Source organism: Gavialis gangeticus, unplaced genomic scaffold (assembly GCF_001723915.1).
Source record: "Gavialis gangeticus isolate Ggan-Ray unplaced genomic scaffold, GavGan_comp1, whole genome shotgun sequence".
Taxonomy (NCBI): domain Eukaryota; kingdom Metazoa; phylum Chordata; order Crocodylia; family Gavialidae; genus Gavialis; species Gavialis gangeticus.
Genome location: NW_017729033.1, coordinates 18,247,332 through 18,267,236, shown reverse-complemented (window position 1 = coordinate 18,267,236; position 19,905 = coordinate 18,247,332). Strand labels below are relative to the sequence as shown.

General features: G+C 44.1%; 1 protein-coding gene across 6 annotated transcripts in view; it reads right to left on the bottom strand.

Moving 5' to 3' along the window:
• FGFR3 (fibroblast growth factor receptor 3) overlaps nucleotides 1-19,905 on the bottom strand; it is a 113,952-nt gene that overhangs the window by 48,338 nt on the left and 45,709 nt on the right. For all 6 annotated transcript variants that reach the window (XM_019526289.1, XM_019526290.1, XM_019526293.1 and 3 more), the window contains exons 2-3: nucleotides 11,800-12,063; nucleotides 4,273-4,326 (exon numbers count right to left, since the gene is read on the bottom strand). In XM_019526289.1, coding sequence (XP_019381834.1) covers nucleotides 4,273-4,326; nucleotides 11,800-12,063 — 318 coding nt within the window. The remainder of the gene's footprint in view (nucleotides 1-4,272; nucleotides 4,327-11,799; nucleotides 12,064-19,905) is intronic.

Here is a 19,905-nt window from a genome sequence, read left to right as displayed (position 1 = left end):
CAAGTTTGGGGTTTTCCAAGCCGGGGGGGGGGGGGGAATTAGCTTCAGTCAGATCAAAATTCACCAAGGTTCACATTTCGGGACAGCAGTCCAGGTCGCATCAATCATTGGTTACAAATATCTTCACTGAAGTGAATGGTGGTTTTGTCACTGGATAGCGGCAGGATTCAACCCTAAAAAATGTCAAGGCAGTAAGAATGCTACTAGGGGAGCGCAAGCAGGACTAGACACACAAGGATTAAATTAAGTGCTCTATTCCATCCTCTGACATCCCTTCTTTTGAGTCCTGTTCCACACAACTGAAAAGGCCTTGGAAATGCTGGAAATCCTGTGCTGAATCTCCAATCCTGTACAACTCAGAAACAAGTGGAATCAGGTTAGGTGGAAGAATAAGGGTATGTCTACACGGTCTAACACAGCACCTTGCAGATACCTATGCCAACGTGGGTCCCAGAAGCAGTACAGCTGCATTACCACAATATTTCAGGCAGACTCATTATGCTTGCCGAGTAACAGAGTAGTTATGAAGACTAACCCTGCACCACTGTGTCACTGTCCGAACCATGTGCGTTATCACGAGTAGCTAACAAAACATTTATGCTTTCAGTATAACATGCACTCGGATCCCTTTTTCTTTAAAGGGAAAAAATACTGCTAATTCCCCCCCTCCCAATATAAATTACAAACCCAAAAGTTCTTGGAATGCAACTATTTCATCTTTGCTAAAGTGAATTTTAAAACAAATTCTCTCTAATTGTGGACAGCAATGCTACATGCACTGGTGTGAAGGAAGTGGAACAGCAAATATCATTTAAATCCTTTTCCATCGGCAACTACCCAGCCAGGTGATCTGTTTTATTTGTCAAAGACTCTTAGCGCCCAGCTTCCTTGTATGACCAATTAAAAATGGGAGCCATACTTGGAATAATTAATGGAGCTGAGCGCTCATTTAACAATTAGTAGCTGTCACAAAATTCTGCCTCGGACAGAATCAACTAATTGTGTAATTTTCCCAGTTGATGCTTCTGAGGACACAGCCAGATTTAATTGGAGATTACACTGGCTCTTTGAAGGTGCAGCGGCTAGCCAGCAGGGACTCTGAACAAACAGATACAGTTGGGGAGCAGGAGGCTGATGGGAGAGCTTTAGTTTTGCTTTAGTGCTAGAAAGAAAGAATGAAAAACCCAACCAGCTGCAGATAACACTTGTGTTTCAATCACAGATCACAATTTGTAATATGGAGACTCACAATTTGTAAGAGAGCCAGCCGGCCCATTTGAAATTACGGATTTTGTTTTGAAAGATTCCCCTTCCACCCTGCTGTGCAGAGAAGTTGGTTAAAGGAAATGAAAAGAGCAGGGAACTTCATGCGCATGAATTGTCTGGGCTTTCTACAGGGGGTTTCTGTGCTTTGAATTTTGTTTCCCCAAGGAGAGATTTTGTGTTCATAGGGAACTGCAGCACTGCCAGCCCCACTCTTCCAGCCCCCATCTATGAATCTGTACCCCAGCAGTCTTTCCTGCCCAAGTGCAGGGGTGCTGGACCTGATGGTCTTGTAAGGTCCCTTCCAGCCTATGAATCTGTTTAGAAATCCTGAAGTCAGGCCCTAAGTGTTCACATGCTTAAAAATCATAACATCAAAACAGTTGCCTTCAAGGTCTGTCGCTTCCAGGCCACCTTCTCAAGTTTTATTCTGTATCATCGGGTCCTAAAAACTTCTTAAAACAGAAGTAAACTGAGGTTATCATCACGTAGTCAACACCACCAGAAGCTGGGGCTTCAAGAAAAAAAACAACCCAACACCAAGTACTGTGAGACCTGTGATAAAACAGCGGATTGAAAAGTAAGGGTCACGGTACTGTCTCTATTGTGGGGAGAATTCTCCAAAAGATGTGAACAAAATAAAAAGAGCCCAGAAGGTAAAAATGGTTGAGGTCTAGAAAACAGTGCATGAAGAAAGATTGGAAGAATTGGGATTATTTAGTCCAGAGAACCGAAGCCTGGGAAGAGGGTTTGAGAACAGTCCTCACAAAAAAAGGGTTACTGTAAGCAGGATAGTGAACTCTGCCAAATGGGAGAGGACATGTAGTAGCTAACTTAACCTTGGACCCTGTGGAAAAGCATGGGGTGAGGCTCCTAAACCCCATGGTTCCCCCTAGACGTAGGTGGCTTTGAAAGTGACACAGGGCCATGTATTTATGTAGAAATGCTATACTTCTGCATTCCCCTTTCTGCCCCTTCCCACAATCACCAAAGTGTCCCTGTCCCAGTAAAGACGTTAATGAATTGGTTCCCAATACTGAACAAAGGACCTGTCAAGATTAACTGGAGGGTCCAACCTATATTAGATGTGAAAAGCAGTTTCAGATCCTCTCTAGCCACAAGGCCTTTCCGCTTTCTGACTGGGCATGCTAATCAAACCTATCATTTTTTGACAGAGCAGAATCCAGGTTTTTATAGCAGGGCCTTTATGTGAAGCTAGTGGTTACCTTCCATGCTAAAAAAAGAAACCCTTAAAGTCAAGAAGCCCCAGAATGTAATCTGTAAATACATGGGGCAAACTGTGGGTTGTTTTCTTTTTAATTTAAGAAAAATGTGTCCTTTTGTACTACAAACAGCCCATGTTTTGTGATACCTGTTGCTAAGAGAGGAAACCATTTACCCTAAGCCACATTAAAAAAAAAAGGCAGCAAAGAATGATAAATTGTGCTAAATCAATGAGTTTCTCTATGCTAAGGACTAATCCAGACAACAGCTGATCATTTGCAATACTCACTGGTCTGAACAGGCCACAAGGGTGCTGAGAACTTTTCAGGAGGTGATTGTTACTTTGGAGAATCTAGCCCTTAATTAGAGGCTATCAGAAAAACCACTAATTGCTGCTGATGGATTGGCTGGCACCATAACTCACAATTACTGTCCACCTTTCCCAAGTCACACGGCTACAAATTTATTACAGTGGGAGACCTGTTTTTAAAGAGGCCTGGATGTCTAACGCTGCGGGTAGAAGAAATTTTCCAGTCATGCTGAATTTCTGCCAATGTACATAGCTGATTTGGAGTTCAAATATAAGACATTTATTTATTAAAAACACATAGATGCAAGCAGCTCGCTTTGCAGAAATGTCATGTGCATAATAAAACACAACGCTAACGCCTACGAAGCATGTAATAATTCTAATAAATGACACGGCACTTAACCTACCAAGTGCAAGGGGTGAAAGGGATTCACTGCAACAGGGGCAGCAAGACAAGACTCACATTTTGCCCTGATTTCCCCAACAGCATAACAGGGTGAACATAAAGCTGGGTTGCTCATGGCACCAGCAAACCCAGTCTTTTGACTAGTCTGTAGGGAGTGAGAGGTCTAGTCTCCTGCATCCCTCTGCTCCCCTGGCCAAGGTGAAGATCATGCATTAGAAGGGCTTTAAACACCTGCCGACCCCCCGCAGGACCACATTCTCAGGAGCTGGAATATCTTGGTAGTTCAAAACAATGGTACAATTGGTTTGTCCAGAATTTAAATAAAAGGTGAAGTTATAACCATAGCTCCTGATGCCACAGTTATAAAATTAATTCCATCTAGATGGTCTGGCATGCTAATATAAGGCCTTATTGCAAATATACTGGACCTACCACAGCTGCCATGGAGGGAAGCACTAGCTCCAACCCCACAGGCCAGGGACCACTCTGCCCACTGGCAGAGAGGCAGGTAAGACACGGGTGTACACAACACGGGGGTTTACTTCACCCTGGGGGGAAGCAATGTTTTAAAAACCCACCACTTCAATTTAGGGCAAAGTAAACCCCCGTTTCGTCTACTCACGCCCCATGATGTCTAGTCAACAAACTCAGGGAAGGGTTTTAATTTCAGTGCTAAATGGCATCCCCTTCATCTTTTTCATGATGTTCAGGTGTGACCTCATAAACGTTCAATTGATATTACTGGTATTTAGATCAATTTTCTAGATACCAAAGCACTTCAAAAAGGTAAGTCAGTAGCATGAGCCCTGTTTTTCAGACAGGGAAACCGAGGCACCGAAATAGTACATCACTTGTGCACAGTCTCACAGCAAGTCTACAGCAGAGCCACAAAAAGGATTCAGTCACTTGAGTCAAATAAACCACATTAGACCAGGAGATTTGGAAATCTTCCATTTGGGATAATACTGTATTTCCTACATTTCATTCAACACACACAGACCCCTCCATACCTTTCTCAGTACAAATGGCTTCTTTAAAAGAGACTTTACATGCAAGAAGCAGCCATTACCTGTATCTTCAGACTCATCATCATCATCTTCATCATCGCCTGACGATGGAGAATCTTGAAAGGGAGGGAGAAAAAACACAAGTCACTTGCTAGGCCACTGGTGTTTCCCCATTCATTTCTGTGGTACTTCTGCACAGTTGCAGTACCGCTAAAAGATCATGGGAAAGTAAGGCTGCATAAAGTCAACCTTGCTAAAAGAGCACTGATCAGTGTACTGTGTTTTAGAACCACCACAGAGTGCTGCTTTTCAAAAGGTAGCCTCTTTTTTTGCATTGAGTTGCACTCTAGTGCACCTAACTGGCTATTTTTGGACACTATCAGTCACTTGTGTGAACAGGGATGAAGCATTCACAAGCAGAGGCTGCTGGCCCAAGAGGGAACCCATCACTTGTGGAGTGGGGGGTGGAGGGATAAAAAAAGAAGCAAAAAAAAAGAAAACAAAAACCCACCCTCTAAAAACCTCCAAAGTACATATTTACAAGAATATGGAGGTCAGCTCAGGCCCCTATCAAAACCCAATCCTGATGCATCCCAGCAGTTTTCTGTAAGGATTTCATCCAAGATTAAAACAAGAGAGGTTTTTCTCATTCCCACTGCTGTCAACTCTGCCACCCAAACAGCAGAGCTAGCAGCAGCCAGAGTTTTCTCAATCTAGTGTCAGGGATGACTGGCAAACAAACAAGCTAACTATAAAGAGCTTTGAGGCTCTTGGCCTTATGCCCTTTTTTGCTCATTTTCCCCCCCACTTGCTTACAGTGTCTGCAGAGGGCCACCCTGTATTTTTTTTTTCAGGAAGGATGGTTGCTGTGGACCCTAGATAGTGAGCTCTGGAGCACTGCAAGACTTTGGGGTCTGGTGAAGACTTAAGCAGGTGCTTCACATCCGGCACCAGACTTGTGAATGGTGCGTTAATTTAAGTGCCTGTGTTAAAGGGTTGAAGGGCCAAGGCCTAGGTTGAGTGCAGGGCTTTTGACCTGGTGCAATCACAGGAGTGATTCAATTAGTGTTTTTCCCTTTTACCATCCTTCCCTCCCTCGAATGGATTCTTCCCACTTATCCCCCAGAGCAGGATTTTCCAGTAACAATGCTGGAGAATAGGCAGGCAGGGAAAAGCCCCAGTTTGTCACTCCGCCTCTTCACTTAATTAGGCCTTAATTACAGGCAGGAGACTTCAATAAAGGAACTCCTTTCCCAGTGCTGCTCTGCCTGATGGTGAAGCTTTCAGCGCTGGGGTATGGGTGACTTGGCACAGATGCCTCTGACCATCACTAGGTGAGAGGGAAGGGCCAGGCAGAGCTTTCTTGCATGGTGATGAACACTGCTCTGTCATAGCACAGGGAATGGGTTTGTCGGGAGGCTACAGTGACAGCCAGGGGCTCCATTCAGGATAGAGCCATTGGCCAAAACATTTGCACAGAAGCACGTAACATAATACAGCAACTGCCACTACTACTACTATTACTATTGCAGTTATTACTACAGTCCAGATGACTTTGGACAGGCTGCATGTCATATGGAGCAGGCTCTGATACTAGACACTACTAAGCCCCTAACAGAAGTGTTGCAGCACAATGGCGAGTCAGACTGGCTCACCAGATGGAGCCACTGCCCCCTGCCACCCCCTAGCTCCGGGGCTTGTGCAGCACTGCTGTCCCCCTGGTCACGCAGGATGGCTGCGCTGGAGCCAACCAATCTGCTCTGTGGTGACCAACAGGGCCATGGAGTCCAATCCCCTATGGCTGCAGGTAGCTGTGTATCCAGATTCCCCAAAAATCACCCCTTCAAACCCTCACCAACAACCACCAGGCACAAATCCATGAACACCAGGAACCCCTTGCAATACACATAGATAAAAGTGGGGAAGATGAGGGCACTGCCAGTACCCTTGCCACTCCAACCACAAGGACTTAACTGATTACCACATGCTCATACATTACCAAAGAGGTAAAAACTGCTCTATAATGGAACAGCCTACTGAAAGGGAAAGATTCTTTTCAAATATTTCCTTTCAGCTGTTTTAAAGCTTTTCCCTTTTTATTAGGCCTCAAAAGACATAGGGGAGCTCCTAATTCACCACTTCTGTATCATTCCTTTAACACATTTCTGTTGTTGATGCTCTTTTTGTTATCTTCTTTCTAAGCTACACAGTCCGACACGTTTAACATCTCTGGCTCCCTCTATACGTTACATGAATTAACCAGTTAATTGCAGTTACCTTGTGCAAATTACTTACCATGCTACATGTGCAAATTCAGCTGCATGTGCAAATTACTCATCATGTCATAAAAAGTTCCAACCAGCTATAAAGTTCGACCTTGAAAACGTGTACTAACTTTATAGCTGGTTGTTATTTAGCTTTATTTTGCATGTGTAGCAGGAGCTCCCCTGAGGCTGGGGCTGAGATTCCCCCAACTGAGGGGACTCTGGGTGGATCCAGCTGAATCTGAGCAGCCATGGGGCCTGGATGTGATCTTGCAGCCCCAGGCATCCATGGAGCCCTGGGGCTGGGAGACTGCAGATGCTTCCAGTAGCTGCAATCTCCCAGTTGTGGGAACTTGCTTCTTGCTAGGATAGGGCAAACCCACAATCACACCTCCTGCCATGCACGTGCAGTAAGGCAGGAGGTCTGACTGTGTGGATCGTGCATTAGATCTCACTGCGCCTTTTTCTACATGTGTAGATGAAGCGTCTCATACAGAAACTTTTCCAAACCTATAGGAAATTTCCTGGACTCCTGGACTTTTTCTTTTTTGGTTGTATCCTTTATGCAGAAGTATATCTTCTTCTGAGACCAAAATTGAACCCTATTTATGATAGACTGGGAACATACTGCTATCATATAACTGCATGATGATATTATAATATAGTGGCTTTAACAATGTCTAGCATCTTGTTTACATTTTTGGAGTTGCCTGCAATGATGTCTCATGTCCCCTCTCCCCTCCCGCACTAGCTACTCTGTAGAGCCCACCAAACTTTGTATGAGTTAATGTTAACTTTTTAAACTGTAGTTAACATACGTTTTTCATAATCTCCAATAACCATTAAAAAAATGGCATGACACTATCTATGCAGCTACTCTTATATTTTGCTACAACTGCTTAAGCGTTGGCATTATACTCCACAAAGCAGGAAATTTTATGAATGTTCATTGTGAGGCCAGAAGTGTAATCCATCTGGGTTAGGCCAAGTCAGGCTGAACAGCCTTCATTCCAAGATGAACTCTTGCAAGTTTTCTATTGTTGCCTGTAGAGCTGAGCTTTATAAAGTTAAAAAACAAAATAAACTTCTCTGCAGAACCTGGAGAGTGCGTCAGAAATAGTCACCAGACAAATGAATTAGGAACACGTTGCTGTAATGCACTAGGTTACTGGTGCATCATGCCCTGCATCCTGTTTTTGGCCCAGATTCAGCAAAAGCATTTAAGCAGGCACGTCACTTTAAGTACATGCTGAAATCCCATGGGATTTCCTGAGGGCTAAGCATCCATTTAAGTGTTCTTGTAAGGCAGCATTTGCTATGGTCCCTGATGAAGGCAAAAGAACATAGCAAAATGTCTACCATACAAGAGAGTGGAAATGAGTAAAATCCTTCCTGACCCTGTGCCTTGAAGCATGATATTTGGTTACCCTTATTTTAGCATATGGGATTGCAGTGATACTTACATACTTCAAACTACCAGAAACAAAACAAATTATTAATTCAATACTATACTTGGACCAGAAGTGAGAGAGATTGAGCGGATGCTGTTTTCTTCTCTTATCAGGACGCGTGTTATCATTGAGAGGGGTGGGAATGAAATGGAACAGAACAAGACGCACACCAGCCTTATCTTGCTTTCTTAAAATGGTGAGTCTTTTTAGGAGGAGTCACAGTGAGAAGCAGGGGTTTGGAATTAGGAGTCTAAACTCATATTTAGATATCTCAGTGAGTAACCTGGTTGTTTAAAAATGCTGAACATGAAAGTGAAGTCTGTGGGCACTCGGTATGTTTCTATTTGTAAATCACAGAAGTCAGGTAAGTACTTAGAGATGAACACAGTAGCTTAAAATTTAGGCGCACTTGTTTTTTTAAAAAAGCCTTGGCCTTAGGTTGCTGTATGCTTTCTTTTGACAAAACCAACATGCAGGAGATGCCAGAGACCTGGGGTCCTTTGCCATGAATCCACAACCCCACTGACTGTGCAGCTCTGGGCATGGAAAGGTTGCAGAACCTGAAGCTCAGTGGCCGCGCCTACACGAGACGCTCATCACACAGTAGCTCGTTACTACTGTGCAGTAGTGCTGCTGGGCACAAACCCTAATGTGAACATACTGCGTAGCAGTAACTAGCTACTGTGCATTAAGCATCGCTAGGCCACAGTGCTGGGACGCTACTGTGTAGTAACACCAGTTACTGCGCAGTGGGCATCTTGTGTAGACGCGCCCAGTAAGTAGCAAGCAAGATCAATTTTGAGGCAGCTCTAATTTGAGCCCTGTAAGTGTTCTGATGTTTAAGAGGCAGCCACATCTAGGACCACAAGTTTTAAGGACAAAAGTATAAATTACATTAAGTTTCATGACTAAATTACTGTATTCTTTAATTAAAGCTTCAGAATTTAGGTTAAAAAACTGTTGCACTCTCTTCCATTTCCAATGCTTCCCAGTGCAAACTTTGATTCTCACCTTCAGTGTCAAATGGAAACTTGGAAGCAGAATTAAGGGCTGGGAAATCAAAACCGGTTCAGATGTGAACTAACAGCATGTTAGCTACTCTACGCTCCACATAGTTGCTTGCATAGAGAAGCTATATAGTGTTTATTGACTCCACTCTGGAAGTGGAGTAAGCTGTCTCATTTAGTGTCCACTAGTAGAAGTCAACTGGAATTTAATGCAGACTTACTGTAAAATTCAGTTCTGTGCCTACTGATCACTAATATCTCCTGGCAGACGAGACCTATGCTGCTTCCAGATTCTGGCACCATTTATTAAAGACTTCATTCCACCTAGAAACTATTCTGAATTCCTTCCAACCTCCCAATACAAAGGGACTAGTTTTACCATAGGCGACTGGTGCCACCTGAGTCAAGGGGGGTACATGCTCCCCGCCAGCAGCCAGTCACTGGGGTGGGGGTAAGGTTCCCCATGGCCAAGCTCATCGATTGTGGGTGGGGTACCCTCACAGCTGATCTCCCAGACTGGGAGTCCTCCTGTGGCCAACTATGCCAACTGGAAAATGCAAGTGGTGCTCCTGGAAATGCCAGCGGCACTTCACCTGGCGCCTCCACTCCCCGGCCGGTGCTCGCAGGGGGGTGGGCACCAGCGCTCCCGCCTGCCCCTCCTGCTCATCGCCTAAGCACAGAGTGCTGCCTGTCAGGGGGTGCACCAGCAGTCTCAGGGGGTGCACATGCACCCCCTATGCATCCCCACTGGTTTTATCTATTTCGAGTGTAAATCCTGGGCGACTCTAGTGTGTTACTTCAGATTTCCATCAGTGTTACTCAGAGAACTGTGGTCCCAAATCTCACTCAATATTTATTTAGATATTGAAGTAATTATAATCATTCACTGATGTTCCCTTTAAGATGTGGGAATGTAAACCGCACTCTCCAATTACAACCCTGCTTAGAGTCCACCACTGAGCAATCAATAATAATTATCAAGACATGTAAGTGAATATAACAGGCGCCACTAACATCACACAATGCAGGAGCTTCAAAGTTGAAAACACAATGTTGCTGACAGCTAAAGCTGGAACCCCCCCACAATCAGCACTTTGGTGGTAACGACAGTGGACTAATAGAATCAAAGACGCCTAATACTGCCAGAATGCAGGTTCAGGTTACCCTCTTGTTCTCAAGCAGTTATTAGCTATTATTAGCCAAGAGCAAAAAAAAAGGGGGGCTTAAACTTTAAAAAAGCAGGGGATTATCAGCCTTTCCACTATTACAAACAATTTCTCACTTTACCAACTTTTTGCTCTGGCAGCTGGTTCGCTTTGAGTGTGTAACCAGCTGCCCTTTGCTGCCTTTGTGCTGCCCCCTGATCTCAGAAGTATTTTAATGTCACTTTTGAAAAAGAAGATACAAACATTCCTAACAATCTCCAGTTCCTTGGATATTTTCCCCATCCCCAATAATCACTCCTCTTTCAAGGAAGCTTTTCAAGAAGCAAATACTTCTGTAACTATTTAATTGATACGACCTTGAAATGTTCACAGCCATTTCCAATGAGGTTCAATTAAAAACAGATGGTTGTCAAGACTTGCAGGAAAATAAAAAAAAGGGGGGGGGGGAATTCATTTTTTATTGTTAAGCCACTTTGGTTTTATCTTTGTTCTGATATTACATTTCTGCTGAGGCAGACCCCATAGGGTGGGGTGAATGTCTTGGGCATGCAGTTGGGTTCTTATCAGTAGAGGGTCTCTGGGAGGAATTATGTACAGTAAAAGCTTAGGGACAATTTTTTTTTAAGTGGTTGCTTAAATTTCTGAAGCATCCACTTGGAGATTATCCAGGGTCTTAGTTTTGTGATACGCTTTATATTCAACTCCAAAAGAGATGAATGGAAAATATGCCTAGAACCATACATTTTTTTTTAATGTATATGATATTTTTGCCATTTTAGACTTTAATCTATTTAATTGGCATTCTTAACTAATGACAACATCAATGTTTATCCACCCACCTATCCAGTGGTACTATAATGATGGACATTCTTAGTTAACTAAGGACTTAGGAATTAATAAGCAAGAATCATTTGGCCCCTTGGAGCAGCACGTGCCTGTTCAGCCCTCATTGTCCTCACCGTATGAGAGAAGGTTGAACAAATGGCAGTAGCAGCTTTTAATCAATCCAGGTTTGTCTGAAAGTTTTGCTCTGTTCGAATTCAGGCTAGTAGGTGAAGTGCCAGATTCCAGATAAATGGCATGTGAAAGCAGGATTCCCTAAACAAGTCTAGCCAGCATAGATGTGATCTCTTTGCTAGGACAGGGGGAGAGTGGGTAGGACTGCTAGGTTCTATTCCTGACTTTGGCACTGATTTCTCCTATGAATATGGAAAGAAAAGGTCAGTCTCCTTAAGCCTCAAAGAGGTGCCTTTATGTAAATACTCAATTCAAAATGCTTGTTAAGCATTTGGAGCGGTTTAAGTTTTTCCCAGGGTAGCACCATTTCTACAGCTCTCATGGTATTTATATCTAGACTCGTAACATTTATTACAGAAAATTGTGTTTCCTTGGGCCTACTTTGACTTTGCTAGAAGTTGAGAGTTCATGTAGAAGCCTACAAAGCGAGAAGAAAGAATACAGAACAGTATACTGCAGCCTCCACATTAAGACTTCTTGACCTCAAAATGCTGGAAGCTGTATGGGAAGATCAGTCTGGATAGGCCTTCCCCTTATTCACTCTGTATTACTGAGATACTAAGCACTGGGAGCAGGATGGGCCCATGGTCTTGACCCAGTACGACATCTCTTATAGTCTTTGAACACCTGGAGGAATACAAATAAAAAAAGAAAAGAATAAAACATCTGCATTCCAGCACTTACCTGTTACTCTGACTGTAAAGTTACCCAGGACCTCGCTGGAATGTCTTGGCTTGCAACTGTACAGCCCAGAGTCATCGTATGACACATTAATTATCTTCAAGAGTTTTTGTCCAATGTGAGTTCTGTTGGTAGGTGCAATCCCAATACCATCTTTAAACCAGAAAACAGACATAGAAGAGCCCTGGGTATTACAGGAAAGTTCAATGGTATCTCCACTTCCAAACACCAATTCTTCCAGAAAGGCAGTCTCACTCCTCAGATATTCTGTGAAGGAGAAAATAAATAGATAAATATAGGCATAAATTGAGATCAAGGAAGCATCAGATGATCAAAAAGCCTAAATGGCACTACTAACAATGTTAGCTCTGGCATCTGATCTCATAAGCAAGAATACTGAGGGAAAAACCATGCCCAACTCTTCAGGAAATGAAAACTATGAATGGGTGACAACCAGTGGTTCAGTGAATTCTAATAAGAGCTGGCTAGAAAAATAATGTTTCCATTTGCCAGGTATTTTATTTAAAAATCAGGTTTTGGTCCAAATCAAACCAAAATCAAATGTTTTTTAAATTTAATGTGAACCAATAGCTTCCCAAACACTGCAACTGGAACAGACTCCCCCCCTCCCCACCGCCAGAGGTGGTGCAAGCACCTACTCCAGACTCATTCAAATGGCATTTGGATGCTTATCTTACGGGGGTCATTTGACCCCAGCAGACTTCCTGCCCATGGTAGGGGGACTGGACTTGATGATCTTGCGAGGTCCCTTCCAGCCCCTAATGTCTGTGAATCTATGAAAACTGCTTTGTGGAATTGACTTTTTGGCCAGTTTTGCTGCTGAACACGGTGGAATTATTAAAAGCATCTACTTGACTGAGCAGTTGAAAAGAGCTACACATGTCCCTGCTCCAAAGGGAAGATCACTCAGAAATCCCCAAGAAGGGTTCCTAGATTCAGCAGATGTTCAAACCCTAGAGGTTTTGAGCAACATATTTTTGAGTCAATGAACCAGGATTTTTGCAAAGAACTTTTGTTTCACTGGAGACTGTCCAACTGGGTCCAGTTCCAATGGTAGCACCACACTGCCTTGGAGCAGTTCAGACCTAGTACATTCAGTGGTGTACTGATGGGGGAGGCGAGGCGGGGGGTGGGCATGCACCCGGGTGCCGGCCTGGTGGGGGGCGCTGGCTGAATTTCCAGTTTCACCACCAGTGTTTCCAGGCTCAGCGACTGAGCACGCCCCTGCTCAGCGATCTGCTGCGGGTGAGGGCACAAATACAAGCATTGGCCCCTGGGTGCCGGAGGCCCACGGTACACCACTAAGTACATTCTCAATGGTTCACTTGCACATGTTAACTTGAGGTCATACCATGCTTGCTTTGCTTGACTGGGCTACTGTCAATGAAATCAACACCGTTGTAGTACAGGTGAAATAGTGAAACATTAGCTGCATTAAGTGAAACAAACAACTATGGAGCTGGTGCCACCAAGTTCACAATCTGTACTGTGAATGCTAATGCATCTTGCCCTAGAACCTCAAGCTGCAATAGTCCAAGGGTCATCAACTTTGCACTCCTGTTGTTTGGGCCAGATCCTGTCCCCGCTAAAACGTGACAGGATAGGACATGCATTTTGCTTTTCTGTCAGCATAGCCATTAAAAGAATCAGTCCCCCGCTTTACTCAGATTTATAATCCTGCCATAGACTTTTTCACTGAGCTGAAACTCCAACCATGAGCTATTGGGCCTGGGGCTGTCCCTCTTCTTTCAATTAAGAAAACAAAAGTTACTCAAGCCAATTTTAAATTAAATTTTCTTTACAAGGAAGACAAAGAAAAAGAGCTCATTGGATAAGATGCTTTTGTGATGACTATTTGAGGAGTGCCTGAATACTTAAATGTTTCTTACCCCTAAAAGGTAACTCCCAGGGCTTCAGTGAAACCAGAATTTTACCCTAGATACAAAAGTCAATGGCAATGAACTCACCAATTTCAATGGGCGTATGATTTGACCCTGTGCACTTACATAATATCTTTGACCTCCAAGCAGTTTACAAGCCACTGTACTTCTAAGTTGTCTGCTTCCTCTCCCCAGAGGGTTTTATCATCTATATTTCTCCCCATGGAGGGCAAGAACTTATTTGTGCTCTGCTCCTGCTGCTCTCTGCCTAGAGCGGGGCGAGCAACTCTTTTGGCTGGAGGGCTGCTTAATGAGTTTTGGTGAGCTGTCAAGGGCTGCAAGGGTAGCCCCGCCCCTTGACAGGTGCCCCGCCCCTGGTCACCATTTTGGGACCAGAAGTCCCACCCCATCTCCTGACCTTTGCCACCAGAGGTCCCTCCTTTTGGCCTCTGGAAATACTCCTTTTGGGAGGGGAGGATTGTCATCTTGGAACCAGAAAAAAACAAATCATACACTGAAAGTCAAACACCTACTATAAAATATTTTAATTTTATTACAAAAATGTTATTTGTCATGATTTATGTTTGTGTAGTGTACTATGGAGATGATTGCATCATAACTCTAAATAAAGTCTTAGTCTTGTATATTTTGTGTGGTTGGGGTGTGGATATGTGCAGGGATTCTGGGGGCAGGGTGTGGGGTGGGGGCAGCTGCAGAGACCCCCATACACACTCCCCCTCCTCCATTGTGCAGCAGGTGGGCGCACTTGGGGCACTGGTGCCCAGTGCTTGTGGGGGTGAGGAGTGCAGCCTGGTTGAACCCCCTCTACTGTGCACGGCTGTGTGCAGCTCACATGCAGCTCCCGCACTCGTGCACCACCGAGGGAAGCCCCACAGGCTGGCTCCTTGCTGTGCAGAACAAACCCAGACTTGTGGGTAGTTACTTTGATAGAAATATTTCAAAGACCTGTGAAAGGGAGGGAACTGGATGGACATTATTGGAAAGGTGGTTCCAGGAATCCAGTGTGATGTGATGGCAAATGCAATGTGGGTGAAGGAAACCAAGGGAGCAGTCAAAAGAGAAGGCTGCATTAGAAAAAAAAGTGAGTTTTAAAGCTTAACCTGCCCTCTCAGTAGCTCTCCACTGCATCACCCTTTACCATCTAGCAAGGAAAGGCACTAGAGAAAAACAGATGAAGGCTGAACATGCACCATACTTGTAGCCATGACACAGTACTGTGGCACACAGATTACTGCAGACTGCTGTACAAAAGAAAAAAAAAAAGTCTCAAGTTGCGAGATCTCATACTCTAGTATACGTTTAACCTCCATCACTTTTAACAAAAGCTAGGACGGCACATTAACACTGCAATGCTAGCATTCAATTTCCCAGCAGATTTTGCACTGGCTGATCTACTTCCTTTCCTTTTTTGTGTCCTTGTACAATAATGTATTTAGCAGAATTTGCAGATTCGTTGGAATCTGACAGGCCTGCACCATAAGCATTTCTGCTGTGGCCTCCAACTTGCGACCTCTGGGCTGTCAACCATGTGTGAGCCTTAGCACCAGTGCCACCCCAGGCCTTGACTTACTTCAGCTGAGCCTGATTTTCACCATTTAAAGGAAGAGTCACTTTCCTGCCACTAAAACCCTGGTGAAACTCTAGCCCTGCTGAGATCAACAGCAAATCTCTCATCAACTTCATCAGGACCAGGATTTCATCCCCCATGGCTTAGTATGTCCAACATTATCACACTACCCTCCCCCACCTGTTTGTATCCATTGCCCCTCTTGTTTCATACTGGATGACCACTTCTTCAGGGCAAGGTCCATCTCTTTTGTACTGTATTTGTAGTACACCTACCACAATGGTACTTGTCCAAGACTCGGGCTCTTGGGTGCAATGGTAACACAGTGAACAATAACTAATAATAACCAAGAGAGAAGACACAGGGGTCCGTACAGAAACCTATAGCTCTTGGCTCAGTTTCAGATGTGAGGAAGTTCAGGTCTGGATTTAGATCTGTTTTGTGGTTTGGTTACATCAACAGATCAGATCACTGCCTGGTCTACTCTAGATAAGGACATAACAGTGACTCAGTTAGTTGTCCTGTTACAGCTGGGTCTTGTGATCTGAGCTCAGCAAAACATAGCACAAACATGCATGCAAATTCAAATACCGAAATATTTTGGCCAAAAATCTGAGAAAGCACAAAGGTGAAACATCATGGACATTCTGGCTCATGGTGCATGATGGGAGATGTAGTCTAGCTGGGAGTTTAACCCAAATTAAAATGGGTTAGACATAATGTGCTGGGACAAGATTTTCGAACTACCCCAAAAAATCATGTTTTGGCCAATATAATTTTGTTTTTTTATCTTCTTAGCCTTTTTAAATTAAAGAACCCTCAATAGTATATTATTTTCATTAAATAATAAATAACAACTTTATTAAAAAATCCAATGTTCCATTTGTTTTGTACCAACTCTCATCTTGACATCATCTGTTAATGTCACATTGCCATCAGACCCTGGACAGACCCTTGCTGAGCAAAAGGAACAGGGCCAGCCAGTTAAGACTTTTTTTTTTTTTTTTTTTTTTTAATTATTGCTCATCTCAATTTTGCTGGCCTGTGTCGCAACCTGAAAATGATTTCTATGGTGCCAGTTTCTGGCCTGCAATTCTAAAGGCCCCAAATACAGAGTCACACTTGCAGGACTGGGCACTGTTCTTTGTTTATTGACCTTGATGGAGGCGCTTGCTAATTTAATCCATTAGAAAACAAACCCCATGCAGCTGCACAATTCATCCATGAAAAATACATAGTTTTACCCAAGCTGTTTGCCAAATGATCAAGATTTGTGTATTTTGGCTTTTGTATCATAAACCGACCAAACAGGAACAAGCCCAGACTACATGAAAACCAAAATGAAAGGAACTGCCATTGAAAAGTAAGCCTTTCTTTTTAAAAGTGATAATGAAAGTGTTTTGTAAAAATGGTTGCTTGCTTTGTCACAAAACATGTTTAGGGGAGACTTTATTAAAAGAACAAATTGACTTTACACTCTGGACTGGGAGCAGCTGGGGTCTGAGGCTTCGGCTGTGGACGGAGCCCCATCATCCATCATTTCTGACAGCTTTGTTTTGAGGAGGGTTGCAAGAAAGGCACCTTGCCCTTCTCTCTGGAGCTCAATGGAGTTACTTAGCTGCCTCAAAAAAAAAATAAAACAAAAAATGCACCTATATTTGAACACACCAATGAAACCATAGAATGATTTTTACAAATGTAAAAGGTGAATGTGGTCGTCAAGGATTTAATTTAGCATCTGGGTGGATGCCCCAGTAGCAGGTTTAAAAAAGGAGGACATTGCTGATATTTTTCAGCTTATTTTAAAAGATTTGAAAAAAGTCAGGTTTTAATGGGTCAGGTTCAAAAAATAAACCAGGAACCTGAATCAGGAAGCAATCTGTCTTCAGCAAAACACTTAAATCAGTCGTTTTCAACCTCAATAGACTTGAGAACCTCTTGAAAAAATGTCAGCTCCTAGTTTTCACTTATTTTTTTATGATGGAAAAAATAGAGCAATTCTTCTGTTGCAAAGAACCCAAAAAGATCACAACAGTCAGAATGTTTTAACACTACAGATTTCTGTTTGAAATTCCTGGGTTTAATCTTGTGAATGATGTTTGCACATCCAACAGTGCCAACACTGTGAGGCACTCTGTGGCACCCTTGAAAGGCTCTCATGGGCCCCTGGGTGTTGACATACCCTGGCTGAGAATCACTTACTTAATTTAAAGATGAGTTTAAATGCTTTGATAAATTGGGTGCTTGGAGAAAAGACAATATTTTACTCCTGATAAAACTCAAACTAAAAGGCGGCTACAACACATATTCTGAGAACACATGGATTTCCAAGTCCTTTGTTCCACTGCAACCTATAAAACTCCCTCTACTTATACAGAAATTGTTTGTAAAAATGACTTATTCTTTAGGTGATATTTCAGCTGTAGGTCCATTGCCTTATTTCTTCATTCCCTTTATATGGGCAAAACGGACCCAGACGAATGCACATTAAAGCAAGCGAGTCTTTTCATTGAAGAGGTGTTAGATCTGGCTCTACATGGCGAGAGCGCTGGTCTCCAACCTTTGCTGGCTGTGAGTAAAAATACCAAGTAAAGAGATGGAGCAGTCTGGTACTTTGCTCTCCTGTCAATCTCAGCTTTAACTTCTTAATGTCCTGTGGCCAAGAGCAACATCAGAGCCTCTCACCAGCAACAAGCTGCCCTCAAGACAAGGGCTGGGGACCCTTTCTCCACCATTTTTCAACTGCACCTACTATAGCAGCTTCTACCAGGGGTCAATGATGCTTGGGGGTCAATGATGCAACCCTTGGTCAAAGTTCCTTAAGGACCAGCTGGAGATCATGAGGCACAATTTCCACTCTGAAATTTCAGTACCCCAAAATGCTGGAGTGGAGGGGCATAAATGGAGACCAGGGAGGCATGAATAATACTGTCAGCCTGCCCCATTCTTCTTTGCCTACACCGGGAGCTCTCCTCCTGGGAACAAAGGGCATGATTCAGGACTGTGGCTTAAAAAGGATTCTTAACCCTGTTACTTGCAAGCCCTAAGACTGTCACAACACTGAGAACTTTACGTTTCTCATTTACTTTTCCCTCCCAACCAGGCTGTTTGCTGACACTTTGCATTTCAATCAGTTGGAAATGGCAAACAGACTCTTTTTCTGGTTTGCTTTGGTCTTCTGTGAAGTCCAGCTGGCAGGACTTTGGGAAGCGTAAAAATAAGGCAGGGCTCATCTACATGGGCCCACTCAGGAAAATTAATCCAAATTACCTTTTCAAGTAGTTTAGTTAAAAACAGATTAAACCAGAGTGAATCACACTAAATTGAATTTTGACTAAGTGTGTCCACGCAGGGGTTTAATATGGTTTAACTAATCTACTCTACACCTTCAGTTAATTTAGATAACTCTTCCTAACTGTCCCCGTATAAGACAAGCCCTCATTTTACTTCCAGACTGTCATCCACTTGCACATCCTTACAATATTAAATACTATTGTTATTTGTTTTGTGGAAGTGCCTAGAGGCTCCGACAGGGATTGGGACCTGATGGTGCTACACTAAGGGTCCCTGGGTCCCACGGGCCAAATGTGACCCAGGGATCCATGCCATCCAGCCGACGGGGTTCCTTGTGGGTTGGAAAACTAGGCAGTGGGGAGTGGTGGAAACTCCATGTGGCCGGATCCAGCCTTGTCCAGGCCATTGCCCTAGACAGCAGGATCAGGGCAGGCTCCCCATATTGTGTCCAGATGGGGTCGGGCTGCTCCCTGGCTGCCCCCCACCCCTCTTCCAGCACTTACTGATCAGTCCTGCATGGCTTCACCTGTGTGTCCAGATTAGGGCTGCTCCCCTCACCCCCAACACGTTCAGATTGGGGCTACTCTGCTTCCCCCCTCCCACATGTCCAGATTAGGGTCTCTCTGTCCTGCCTCTGCCCCAGGCGGATGGATCAAGGTCGGGCTGCACAACTCCCTGCAGCTGCGTTGGATCCACTAGCCAGATCCAGACCCGGCACTGCACAACTAGCTCATAAGGTGAAGATCTTGGGCGGCACTGTGCTAGATGAATGGCACAAGGGAGATAGCTCCCATCACACAGAGCTTAAAATCTATGCAAGCAAGAACCACAAAGCATGAAGTAGAGGAAACCAGGTACAGAAAGATTAAGGGCCAAGCCACAAAATCATTTAGGTGCCTTCCTAAGAGTTAGAGTTCTGAATGCCTTTGTGCTTCTGGGCTTAAATCATGATCACATGGGAAGCCTGTAGGCATAGCTAGAAAATGAACCCCGATTTCCTGAGGCCCAGCTGATGCTTTAACAAGACCATGCTCCCTTCAGGACAGTGGGGAATTTCAAGCAAATACAATTCCCCTAAGGTAAGTGGGCAGAGGGACCGGACGCAGCTGAGCTGGATCCAGAGGGGAAGCCCCCCGGATCTCTCTTAGCTGAGCCAGTAGGGAGCCGCGCTCCGGAGCTGCGCCGCGCAAACAGAGCGCGCCGGTGTTTGCATCGGCGTTCGCGCCGGCAGGTGAGCAGGAAGGGCCAGGAGGGAGACTCCTGCCAGGGCAGGGCGAAGCACTACACTACGCTAAAAACAAGCAGCAACTCCTATGATGGTGTCGA